Source organism: Lucilia cuprina, chromosome 5 (genome assembly GCF_022045245.1).
Source record: "Lucilia cuprina isolate Lc7/37 chromosome 5, ASM2204524v1, whole genome shotgun sequence".
In the NCBI taxonomy this organism is placed as follows: Eukaryota; Metazoa; Arthropoda; class Insecta; order Diptera; family Calliphoridae; genus Lucilia; species Lucilia cuprina.
In genome coordinates this window covers 54,714,470-54,728,356 of record NC_060953.1, presented here as the reverse complement: position 1 = coordinate 54,728,356, position 13,887 = coordinate 54,714,470, and the positions used below count along the sequence as shown (strand labels likewise).

Genomic DNA, 13,887 nt, shown 5'->3' with positions numbered 1-13,887 from the left:
TTTTTTTATTAAAAAACAAGGCTGCTTTGTAGGGTGTTTTTAAAAATTCGAGTTTTGTTTTCAGTTTTAGTTTTTTTTTAAACCCCATCTTTGCCGGCTTATTTTTTCATTTCTATAAAGTATTTGCTTTTGTTTAATTAAATGAGGAATTCTTGGTTTTTAATTAAAATTATTAAAAATATTATTTATTTTATTTATTTACTTTTATTGTTAAAATCTAACATGACTGCCTGCTGCTGCTGCTGTCCAAAACTTTTTCATTAATTAACTGCAAAGAAAAGTTAAGAAAAATATAAATTATTATTAGAAAAAAAAACTTTGTAAAATTTGTTGCTGTTTTTTTTTCTAAAAAAATTTTTCATTAAATAACAATTTCCTATAATAATGCACGTGTTCATTTTTATACAATTTCATAATATTAACTCTAGTTTAAGTGAATCTTTAATATGATTGTATTGTTTTTTTTTTTCAAATATAAAAAATTATTTTAATTTATTTATTATTGTTGTTGCAGTTAGTTATTTTGCAGTTCAAAAACAAATTATTTTTAAATACTACACATAAGAAAACAAAACAAAAAAAAAACATTAGCAACAAACAAAAGTGCAAAGTTCTGCTATTACAAAAAAAATGGCGCTTAAACTAATAGAAACAAAATTACGTATAAAAATAAATGGCGTTTGAACAATTTGCAAAGAAATAAAAAAAAATTAACGAAAATAGTATGAGTATTAACGAAAACGGTAAAACTGATAACATAATGAGATTTTTCTTAGTCAAATATACACCCTACACCACTATAGTGGGGAGGTTATTATGCGTTTGTTTGCAACACCCAAAAATATAGGTTTAGAATCATTTTCTAAGTCCATGTGAACTATAGACTAGACTATTGACTCAACTGTAGACTAGACTATAGGCTAGACTGTAGACTATAGGCTAGACTATAGACTAGACTATAGACTAGACTATAGACTAGACTATAGACTAGACTATAGACTAGACTATAGACTAGACTATAGACTAGACTATAGACTAGACTATAGACTAGACTATAGGCTAGACTGTAGGCTAGACTATAGACTCAACTATAGACTATACTATAGACTAGACTATTGACTAGACCATAGACTAGACTATAGACTAGACTATAAACTAGACTATAGACTAGACTATAAACTAGACTATAGACTAGACTGTAGAGTAGACTATAGACTAGACTATAGAGTCTGGACTATAGACTGGACTATAGACTAGACTATAGACTAGACTATAGACTAGACTATAGAGTGGACTATAGACTAGACTATAGAGTGGACTATAGACTAGACTATAGAGTGGACTATAGACTAGACTATAGACTAGACTATAGACTAGACTATAGAGTAGACTATAGTCTAGACTATAGACTAGACTATAGAGTAGACTATAGACTAGACTATAGACTAGACTACAGAGTAGACTATAGACTAGACTATAGACTAGACTATAGAGTAGACTATAGACTAGACTATAGAGTAGACTATAGACTAGACTTTAGAGTAGACTATAGACTAGACTATAGACTATAGAGTAGACTATAGACTAGACTATAGACTAGACTATAGACTAGACTAGACTATATATACTAGACTGTAAACTAGACTATAGACTAGACCTTAGACTGGACTATATAGACTATACTATAGACTAGACTATTGACTAGACCATAGACTAGACTATAGACTAGACTATAAACTAGACTATAGACTAGACTATAAACTAGACTATAGACTAGACTGTAGACTGGACTATAGACTAGACTATAGACTAGACTATAGAGTGGACTATAGACTAGACTATAGACTAGACTATAAAGTAGACTATAGTCTAGACTATAGACTAGACTATAGAGTAGACTATAGACTAGACTATAGACTAGACTATAGAGTAGACTATAGAGTAGACTATAGACTAGACTATAGGCTAGACTATAGACTAGACTATAGACTATAGACTATAGACTAGACTATAGACTAGACTATAGACTATAGAGTAGACTATAGACTAGACTATAGACTAGACTATAGACTAGACTATAGAGTAGACTATAGACTAGACTATAGAGTAGACTATAGAGTAGACTATAGACTAGAATATATTCTAGACTATAAACTAGACTATAGACTAGACTAGACTATAAACTAGACCTTAGGCTGGACTATAGACTAGACTATAGACTAGACTAGACTAGACTATAGACTACACCTTAGACTGGACTATAGACTAGACTATAATTTTTACATTATTTTAACCGAGATTAGGTTTTTGTTAAAACCAAAACAAAATGTAGCGTGCGCACAAGGTTTACATTGACACATAGAGAGACAGACATTGCTACATCTACTCACAAAGTGATTCGGATCCGATTGGTGTACTTAAGGACCAATCTTTTTGGGTGTTACAATCAAACAAATAATACCCTCCGCAATATAGTGGTGTAGGGTATAAAAATACAATCGCCCTAGTCTGCCTTACTAATGAGTTTGAAAAAAATGGCAAAAAATCAGACACACAGACAGACGGACATTGCTATATCGATTCTCAAAGTGATTCTGATCTGATTGGTATACATTAATCTGGTTGTAGGACCAATATTTTTGGGTGTTACAAACATCAGCACAAGCGCATAATACCCTCCTCACTACAGTGGTGTTGGATATAAAAATGCGATCGCCCTAGTCTGCCTTACTAATGAGTTTAAAAAATAAATGCCAAAAAAAATCAGAATAATTTTGCACATTGACACAGTCAGAGAGTGAGACAATGATGCTGAATTTTTTGTGTTTCAAGTTTTTGTTTTTTTTTTTTTTTTTTTCATTTACTTTTTGTCATAAAATTTAAATTTATGGTTGATTTTGTGTAAAAAAATATATATTTTTATGAGTTGTCAGTCTAACAGACAAACAACGTATGTAAACGCACTGTAAGGTATTGTTCACAGATGATCAACACAATAATACATTGAAAATAAAAGATATATATATATAAACATATACATATATAATTTAAATTACAATACATTTATACAGTAGTTTGAAATAAATTTAACACATGTATGTACATTTTTTAAGTCTACACATGTATAATTTATTTTTGATTTGTATTTTATTTTAAATTATTTTAATTTTTTTCTTTTTGTTTAATTTACATGTCCGCTACGAGTAAATACAAATTTAACAATGCATGAAATGAGGTCATTTTAGTAAGAATATTTATTTGTTTTTTTTTTTTTGGGACAGTGCAAAAGGTGATAAGAAAATTTTGTTAAATTGTATTTTTATAAAATACTTTTGATATCATAGTTAATACTAAATCGAGATTTTTCATAGCCTGTTATAATCTTCACGTTCGTGTAGTTATCGTAGTGGGTTTAGCGATGTCCTTTTGTCCGTTTAAACAACACCCAGACATAGTTATGTTTGTGTTCAAATATCTGTTTGTATGTCTTTGTATAAATGTCGATGAAGCTTTTCGTGAACACCTGCCTTGGCGGCCTTATTTCACGGTGGTCTTCTACAACCACTGGATGGTTGACTCTGCGACTCACTACGGCCCCATTGTGCTTCTTACACACCAGTGGCAATTTACATATATGGACCGGAATTTCCGCTCCAATATAGTGCATTTTGCTCAAGTACTACAATTATCTAATCTCTGACCATTGCTGACCATTTGCTTAACTTCGAGATGCAGAACATCACTTCCATTTACAATAACGAAGATGATACGAAATCGGTAGACCGAAGTACGAATCTAACAAAAAAGGCAAGACTTTGTTCTTACTCACAGGGACACAGTGTGCAAAATCTGGTATGTAGGAGTTTACTTCGAACATACCGGGACAAGGACGGGAAAATTCAATGGAATTACCACCATTCATCCATCCCTATTTAGATCAGCATACTTCCCATTTATCCGATATATTCATAAGAGAAAAACATGCAACAGACTCACTGTAGGTATATGGGTAGATGAGTTGTGTATACCACAACATTCATCCTAACACCATAAAACCATCTTACTAGTCCCACAGTCACTCCTCTGTGGGGTATTTATTGTCATCAGTAACAGCACCGAACTTATTCTGAACTATAGACTTTACCGTGCATCATCACTACATGGATGCCGAAGGAACCTCAACCAATTGACCAGTCAGGCAGCTGGCTACCCGTAGTACCAGATTATGTGGTTCTGTGGTTAGGTCCATTTCAAATCATTCCTAGGACTAGCTGAGAAGTAAAACGACATCACAAGTTTATAATTCGGACAGACTAGAGGTAGGTACTGGTAGTAACTCTTTTCCCCGGGATTGCAATAAAATAGTTTTCAGAAGACCCTATATATCTGCAAGATCCGAATCTTCAATCATTCTATAAAACATACGTTAGGGAAGTACGTTATTTAAAACCATATCCGCAAACAACGGAGATCTAAGCAAAAATCTGAGAAAACCTCTAAAAAAGTCATTAAAATTGAGATTTTTTAAGCAACAAGAACAAAACATATAATCATACGGTAAATTTTGTTTTTACTCTTGCTTGTTTATAAAAACAAAGCAGAACAAAAACAACTCTTTACGAATGGATGTGTTGTCATTGGTTTAAACAGGAAATTAAACATGTAGGTCTCCCTAAGTTATTGAAAACCTATAAAATAGGACCTTATGGTACTTTTTCGTTCATCGAAAGGCACTTTTTTAAATTTCTATAATATTGAACACAGATGTGCGAAATTAAGCATAAAGATCCAGGAGTTAGTGAAAACATATAAATGGGGACATTTTTGGAATTTTTTCGTTCTTCAAAAAATACTTTTTTCAATTTTCTATAATATTAAACATAGAAACATGAAATTAATTATGGAAAGCCTGGAGCAAAAGGGAATCTATATCCAATCAATATTTAGTACTTTTTTCATTCCCCGAAATATACTTTTAATGAAATTTTCAAAAGGTACTTTTTGAAATTTCTATAACACTGAACATAGATATACATATGAACTTATAAAAGGAATTTTTTTGGTACTTTTTTCATTTTTCAAAAGGTACTTTTTTATTTTTCTATAAAAATTAACTTTGAAACATGAAATTAATCTTATAGAGGCTGGAGTTAATGAAGGTCAATTTTTAGTACTTTTTCGTTCTTAGAAATGTACTTTTTATAATATTGATTCTAGAAACATAGAGAATTGTAAAAAAAAATGTTTTTTAAAAACAAATTTTTTTATAATTTTTTTTTTTAAGGAAAAATTCCCAAAAATTTGTAAAAAATTTTGTTTTTTATAAATACTATGTAAAGCTGCGAAATTGTTTTATCATATTTCTTTTTTTTTTTATTTTCTTGTGTTATATCTTGTTTTTTTTTAAATTTTGTTAATTTTTTTTTTGTTAAATTTCATAATAAATTATAATTTAGCTTTTTTTCGTATTTGTTTTTTTATATATGTATATATTTTTTATATACTTCTTTCTATGTTGAACACCTGCAAATACTTAAATTTATTTCATTTTCGCTTTTTTTAAATACATTCAGTATTATATATAATTTTTTTTCGTTGTGTTGTGTAGTAGTTTATTGTACTAAAAAAAAGCATCACGCAACTTAAACACAAAAAATAACCAACAACAATAAAAATTAATTTTTTTGAAAAAAAAACGAGACTAAAATTTTTGTTTAAAACAACATTTTTATCATCATTATTTAGAAAGAAACCGAAAAACTACAACAAACGACCATCATCATCATCATCATCCACAATAAAAGTGTTTTTTTATGAAAAATAATGATCAACTTCATTGTCGACATTCACACGCTTTTAGTATGAAAAAAAATTATAAAAATTTGTTTGGTCAGTCACTCACTCACTTAAAGTAAATCTTAATAAAATAAATAAAATTGTAGGAAGGGGGTGTTCACAGTTTGTTGCAAAAAAGTTCAAAATGCTAAAGATGTCTATATTCTAGTCTAGTATATAATATAGTGTAGTAAACACTCTAGTCAATAGACTATAGTCTAGTCTAGTCTATAGTCTAGTCTATAGTCTTGTCTATAGTCAACTCTATAGTCTTGTCTATAGTCAACTCTATAGTCTAGTCTATAGTCTAGTCTATAGTCTAGTCTATAGTCTAGTCTATAGTCTAGTCTATAGTCTAGTCTATAGTCTAGTCTATAGTCTAGTCTATAGTCTAGTCTATAGTCTAGTCTATAGTCTAGTCTATAGTCTAGTCTATAGTCTAGTCTATAGTCTAGTCTATAGTCTAGTCTATAGTCTAGTCTATAGTCTAGTCTATAGTCTAGTCTATAGTCTAGTCTATAGTCTAGTCTATAGTCTAGTCTATAGTCTAGTCTATAGTCTAGTCTATAGTCTAGTCTATAGTCTAGTCTATAGTCTAGTCTATAGTCTAGTCTATAGTCTAGTCTATAGTCTAGTCTATAGTCTAGTCTATAGACTAGTCTATAGTCTAGTCTATAGTCTAGTGTATAGTCTAGTCTATAGTCTAGTGTATAGTCTAGTCTATAGTCTAGTCTATAGTCTAGTCTATAGTCTAGTGTATAGTCTAGTCTATAGTCTAGTCTATAGTCTAGTCTATAGTCTAGTCTATAGTCTAGTCTATAATCTAGTCTATAGTCTAGTCTATAGTCTAGTCTATAGTCTAGTCTATAGTCTAGTCTATAGTCTAGTCTATAGTCTAGTCTATAGTCTAGTCTATAGTCTAGTCTATAGTCTAGTCTATTGTCTAGTCTATAGTCTAGTCTATAGTCTATAGTCTAGTCTATAGTCTAGTCTATAGTCTAGTCTATAGTCTAGTCTATAGTCTAGTCTATAGTCTAGTCTATAGTCTAGTCTATAGTCTAGTCCATAGTCTAGTCTATAGTCTATTCTATAGTCTAGTCTATAGTCTAGTCTATAGTCTAGTCTAGTCTATAGTCTAGTCTATAGTCTAGTCTATAGTCTAGTCTACAGTCTAGTCTAGTCTACAGTCTAGTCCAGTCTACAGTCTAGGCTACAGTCTAGTCTAGTCTACAGTCTAGTCTAGTCTACAGTCTAGTCTAGTCTACAGTCTAGTCTAGTCTACAGTCTAGTCTAGTCTACAGTCTAGTCTACAGTCTAGTCTAGTCTACAGTCTAGTCTAGAGTCTAGTCTACAGTCTAGTCTAGTCTACAGTCTAGTCTAGTCTACAGTCTAGTCTAGTCTACAGTCTAGTCTACAGTCTAGTCTAGTCTACAGTCTAGTCTAGTCTACAGTCTAGTCTAGTCTACAGTCTAGTCTAGTCTACAGTCTAGTCTAGTCTACAGTCTAGTCTAGTCTACAGTCTCTTCTAGTCTACAGTCTAGTCTATAGTCTAGTCTATAGTTTATTCTATAATATAGTCTATAATATAGTCTATAGTTTAGTCTATAGTCTAGTCTATAGTCTAGTCTATAGTCTAGTCTATAGTCTAGTCTGTAGTCTAGTCTGCAGTCTAGTCTATAGTCTAGTCTAGTCTATAGTCTTTGGGCTAATCTATACTCTAGTCTATAATGTAATTAAATAACTAGCCTACAGTGTAGTCTACAGTCAAGTCTGTAGTCTAGTTAATAGTATATAATGTGGTTTATAGACTAGTCTATATGACAGGTTATAGTCTAACCTATAGTCTAGTCTAAAAAGCTTTTTAAATTAAACATTTATTCTTCTTTAAAATTAAATTTTTTCTAAAATTCCCTTTTCCCTCCCAAACTGTGTAAAGCCTCTCTAGTTAATTGTTTTTATTTTGTTTAAACTTAATTTTTGTTGATTGTTTTATTCTTTTAGATTAATTTCATATATTCATCATGTTTTCTGTTGCATATTTTTTGCTTTCCCTCACCTCCCTTTTAAAGGTTATCGTTAATTTTGTTTTTAATATTTTATTTTATTTATTTCTTGTTATAAAAATTTGCCGCTTATTTTTATATTGTTTAAATGTTTAAATGTTTTTTGTTTTTTATATTTTAACACAAAAATCAAGTTTAACAATTTTGTATATTTATATGTATTTTTTTCTGTAAATATTTTAGGTGAAATCTGGTTTTTTCGTAGTGTTGTTGTTGCTATTGTGTTAATTATATATGATGGGGGGATTTTTACTAAAAATGAGATTTATACAGTTTTTTTTCTTCTGCTGTCTTCTCAAGTTTATTTCTTTCTTTAAAATATTATTGAACACAAACAGGTGCGGAATAAATAATTTATGGATTTTATTTAAATATTTTTATAGGGTCTATTAGATGTGTTTTTTTTTTGTAAATAAGTTTTAAGTATATTTAGAAATATTATCTAAGAGTTATTAAAATTTGTAATTTGGAAAATGTTAACATTTATAGGAATTTAAATAGTGAGATTTTTTTCTCATAAATTTATATATAAATAACAAGGATTTGCTGTTGTATAAAAAGTAAGCACTAGTTTATACAAAGTGTAAGGTATTAACTATTATATTTTAAGCGATAGAATAAGACTTAGTAATCAGTTGTATATGCAAAGAGCTCTATTGCTTTGACGTTGTTTATGTAAAAGTAAAATAGCTCTTTTCTCCTGACTTCTAAAAATGGCTATGGCTCAATCTGTACCTCATTTGTTTACTTTAGTTCTAAATAAAGTCTATTTAAATACACTTTCGGTCCGAGTATATTTCTATAAAATGTTTATTTGAACTTTTTTCAAACTTTTTTTAAAATAGTGGCCTCCTGAAGGCCACTGAACGTAATGGGTTCGATTTTCACCTTAGGCACTACTTGAGGAGCACACAACAGTCCCTATAGAGGCCTAGGTGTATTTCTTCGTACATCCTCCTTTTAAATTAACTAACTCCTTTAAAATATGTTTTGCATTGAGAGGTAAAGTGTTAAAATGCTAAAATTTTCTTACACAATAATAACTATAATACAGGCCTGTCTTACAAAAGATGTTCTTTTTATTTAATTTCAAATTCACTACTTCTGAAATCATTCAGAAGAAGTAATTTAAAATGCTCTTTTTTATGGAAGTTATTGGGAAGTGGAATTGTAATTAGATTTAAATTATCTTAACATTAACATAAGAATTACACACATTTTACTATATACTTTTCTAAAGTATATTTAGCAGTACTGAATACGAATTTGGTTTCAGGTTAAAATATCTCGAAGAAAAAAGAAGATATAAATGTGGTTAAGACTCAATGTTAAGGTCGACAAATTGGAGATAAAAGTTTTATATATAAGCTCATATTTGCCCTATCAAATACGACCAAAAAGGGTTTTTTTTTTCAAATTTCATGACCCAAGTTCAAAAAACAACTAATGTTCTCAACAAAAAGGCAAAAAACAACATCAAAAGAAGCATAAAAGGAAGTAGAATTTACTTTATGGAAGTACTGAGAAAAGAAGCGAATGCTTTATGTTAGATATCAGCTTTTAAAAAAGAACGACATTTATTTATAAAATAACTGCTATAATTTTACAAGCAATAACTTTCCAACAACAAAAAAGTACTTCCAAAGATGCTAAAAAAGAAGTAGAATTTACTCCATGGAAGTACTGAAAAAGACTTGAATAAGTGATAATTTTAACACCGGCTTGTCTTAGAAGAAATGTTCTTTTTATTTGATTTCAAATTAACTACTTCTGAAATCTTTCTCAAGAAGTTATGTTTAATACTCGTTGGTTTTTTGGAAGTTATTGGGAAGTGGAATTGTAATGAGACATAAATTATAAATTTAACATAAAACATGTCAGAACAAACAAATATATTTTCATTTTAAAAAACAAATTATTATTTTTGCTTTTTTGTAAGTCAATGAACATCAATCACTTCCAAAGATGGTTAAAACAAATTCACTATTGAAGTGCTATTTTTGAAGTGGTTACAAATGTTATTCTTTTGGAAGTACTTCCTTCGAATTCTTCTTTAGAATTCCTGTTGACATAGAATTGTTTTAACTTGTTTAATCTTAAGATTTTTAAAATTGAGCATTTCGTGTAAATGCTTTATTTATCTCATTTTTGTAAAAAATATCAATTAACTCTTTCACGTATACGGGACATCGGTGTCCCAAGATAATTTATGTTTATTTCATTTTGATTTCTCAGCTACAATAAACGGTTATTAAGAAAAATAAATTATTTTATAGAATTTGATGTCACTACATGCTTAAAAATACAATATCCTGCGATATCCTTCGAAAACACTTTTTCCTTACTAATTATCAAAGATTTTAGAAACTAAGAAATAAATTTCGAAATAAATTTTGAAATTATATTCGCAAAAAAAATTGAAATTTATTTTGTAATTTTGTTCCCTGAACAAAATTTTTAAAAATATTTTTAATGTTCATTGATTCTTTTAAACGTTTTTTATAAAACCCCGTTTTCCAATAGTTTAAACAATTCTAAAAACTTAATAAATCAACAATTTCAGTCTAATTTGCCCTTAAATCTCCTAAACTAAAAAATTAGATTTTCCTAATATTTGTTGGTTTTATATTCGAAATGAAAAGATTTTTAAAGTTTTTTTTTCAAATTTTTTTTATAACAAATGTTTTTTATTTAATTAATTTTTTGTTTTAGTTTTAGCTTAATTTTAGAGTTTTTTTTAATATATTTATAAATATTTAAACAAAGCTTAATTACACAAAAGAAAATATCACATTTTAAAAATGATCAAATATAAAAAAATAATAATAAATCAAAATTTAATTTAAAGTGTTGCAACCCTCATTTAAAAAAGTAACAACAAATACATTTTACAGATTCTTATAAAAAAAATTCTTTTTTTTTTCTTTGTTCGTTAAGTTTTAAAATTATAATTTTTACAATCAAACAAAATAATTAGATCTTAAAAAAAAAGAAAATTGGTGGTATTTTAAAAAGTTTTTTATACATTTTACAAAAAAAAAAAAAACAAAATCTTAATTTTGTTCTTAATAAATTTTCGTCATACATAGAAAGACAGCATTTCTTTAAGTATACGAAAGTGTAGTTGCAGTAAGTTAGAGATGCTTAATATTTCAGTCATTTCTTGCTAGAAACACAAGTCAATTTTACGAGGCCTTCTGCTGGCCCACGAAAGTACTTGTTAAGGGTTTGTTTTTAGCAAAACTCTTGGTTTGTTTTTTCTCATTCATACTTTTTATACAACAACAAAAAAATATCTCTATTTTCCTTAGAAAATATTTCTTCAGTATGAGGATGTGTGAGGAGTGGGGTAGGGGGTGATTTCTTTACAAAACCATATTCTTTTTGCAATGGAAACCTACCGTATGTGATGATAAATTTGTGGCAGCAGCTGTTGCTGTGACTGCAGCTGTTGTTGTTGATGATGATGAGCTTATAGTTGTTAAAGTGTTGGGCGAGGAGCTGTTGGTTATGGAATTGGAGGTTGTTGTATTATTAACTGCTGATACAATCATTTGTTGCTGCTGTTGTTGCTGTTGTTGTGTGGCGGGTAAAATAGTATTTGGTGTTTGACGATCAACCAAAGGTTGACGTTGTGCCGGACTAGACTGTTGCATGGAACCATTTAAACGTTCTTGTATACCCTCATACATTTCATCATCTTCCTCACCGCCATCACCATCTTCATCATGATGTTGCTGCTGACCATTATGATGTACTCTTTCCAAATTTGCGGTGAAATTTAAAGCAGCCGCAGCATCAAAATTACTCATTTCAGGATGTGTTTCCAATTCCGATTGTAAATCGCATATATAATCGATAACATGTTGTATGATTTCCAATTTGGAAAGTTTACGATTTTTAGGCATAAACGGTACTAAGTCCTTAAGTTTGGACAAATACATTTTCATTTCGGCATTTTCGCCATCACCACGATGTGGTGGATGACGGCTGATGCGTCCATTGGGATTGATGGCGGGCATAGAGGCACCGGTTTGACAGACGGCCGTTAAAGATTTCATTTTAGAAATAATCGCTTTACGTTCTTTTAGTAGAATTTTGAAGGCTGTTTATTGCAAACGTTCAAGTGTAGAAACCGTTTTTTATTTTTAATTTATTTTCAAAAATACCAAAAAGTATTGCGAGGTTTTGTTTGAGAAAAATTTTTTTTTGAAATTATTTTTTTAATTTCAATATTTCTTTAGTAAAATAATTTTTTACTAATTTTCTTTGCTTGGCACTTATTTTCTGATCAAGTTATCAAAACTTAATTTTTTTTGTTAATTCTTTAAAATATTTTTCTTTTAAAACACTGTTTGGTAATCCACTGTGTGTTTAAATTGCTGCGAAAGGTTTTAAACCGTAATCCGTTTATTAAGCGTTTGGGTTTTGTTTATTTTTTAGATTTTTTTCTGTATTCAAAATAAATCTTGTTTTTTTAATAATTTTTCAAATTTATTTTAACACGATGTATTTTTTTCTGCTTTTTCTAGCTTCTTTACGCTTTGAGTAACAAACTCGTTATGAGCTCTTACTGCTCAGAGCACAGCCTTTTATACCTGCGTCAGCAAACTCCGCCTATCACAGAGCATATTTGAACATTTGTTTCGTTTCTCAGTGATAATTATTCTTCTACCTAACGCAAAGAGCGCAAATAGTGAGCACAAGGGGAGAGCAATTCATTGGTTTCGCTTTGATAAGTCCATGGAGGAACACGTGTGTTTGTGTGTCATCATGGGAAAAAATCAATGCATTTTTATTTCGTGGGAAATTATATATTTTTTAAAAAAATTGTATTTCATTTGTGTTTTTCTCAATATTTTGTGTGTTTGTTGTTACTGTTGCCTTCAATTGTAAATAAATGAGGGTATTTTTGTAATGAGAGTGTTTTATACAATTTTGGTTTTAGTTGGAGAGTTTTTGGTTTTACTAAAAGAGATAAGAAAGAGTTTAATATAAGAAAAGAGATTAAGAAATTGCTATGGGGGGAATTTTGGAATAATATGTTTTATATCGGTAATAGTTTGGTATTTTTTAAGAAATGCAGTTGACAAAATTTCATTTCGATTAAAATTCTAATAAGGGGTGTTTGTAAACTGTAAAATTATAAATAAGGCCTTTAGACGGGTTTTAAAAGCGATAATACTGAAGGATTTCTCGAGACTTTTGATCAGATTTTTAAATTTTGAACTCTTAAAAGAATTCTGATAGTTTATTAAAACGTTATAAATTACTTATCAAATGTTTATATTGACCCTAAGGGTCTTATTCATAAAGTTTTATAAATCAAATTTTCATACAAAATTTATTCAATAAACCTTTAATAAATGTTTATGAATAAGGCAAATAGTTTTTGTTTTTGGAATAGTGATCTGATGGATTGTTCCTTTAATTAAATCAAAATAAAAGTTTGTGGTTCTACCTAGAGGATTCCCTCGACAAAAATTTTCATCAATATCACTTTGCGTCGAACGATTTTTGCTTGCATTGTGTTAATTGAAATCCCCTTTCTTACATACTTTCGCTTGTTCGTTAAAGATTATCCCCGAATGGACTGGACATCTGAAAAGTCTTTGGTCTCTCTCTCGCTCTCCAACAGACCTATACCGTCTTTTACATTGGGTTTGTGCTGATGTTTGTAACGCATAATAATAATGGTCCTATACCCACCTTAAAGTATACCAATCGGATCAGAATCATTTTCTGGTTCGATTTAGCTATGTTCATCCGTCCGTCCATGTAAACCTTTTAATCAAACTACAGGTCGCAATTTTAAAGATAATTCATTGAAATTTGGTACATAATCTTCTGGTTAAGATCGGTCCATTATTTCACCTAGCCCTCGACAAAAAGCTGCAAAAACTATTTCTGTACTAGCCTTAATGACCTTCATGAACTCTATAAGTATAAGACCTCACTGGCCACTGGGCTAGTATAAGTCGAAACTACC

At 29.6% G+C, this 13,887-nt stretch overlaps 1 protein-coding gene across 1 annotated transcript; it reads right to left on the bottom strand.

The window, feature by feature from the left end:
- Window positions 1-205: 205 nt before the first annotated feature.
- On the bottom strand, window positions 206-12,470 carry LOC111678597 (protein extra-macrochaetae). The gene is made up of 2 exons (XM_046952849.1): window positions 11,300-12,470; window positions 206-268 (listed from the first exon to the last, which is right to left on the bottom strand). The coding sequence occupies exons 1-2, from the start codon at window positions 11,957-11,959 to the stop codon at window positions 218-220; spliced, it is 711 nt and encodes a 236-aa protein (XP_046808805.1). The 5' UTR covers window positions 11,960-12,470; the 3' UTR covers window positions 206-217.
- Window positions 12,471-13,887: the final 1,417 nt, after the last annotated feature.

What these genes read in the sequence shown, in the direction of transcription:
- LOC111678597 (XM_046952849.1), bottom strand. Translation starts at nt 11,959, where the DNA reads ATGAAATCTTTAACGGCCGTCTGTCAAACCGGTGCCTCTATGCCCGCC. An exon ending in CAAATTTATCATCACATACG is followed by an intron (nt 269 to 11,299) that starts GTAGGTTTCCAT and finishes TTTTCTTTGCAG; the next exon opens with TTAATTAATGAAAAAGTTTT.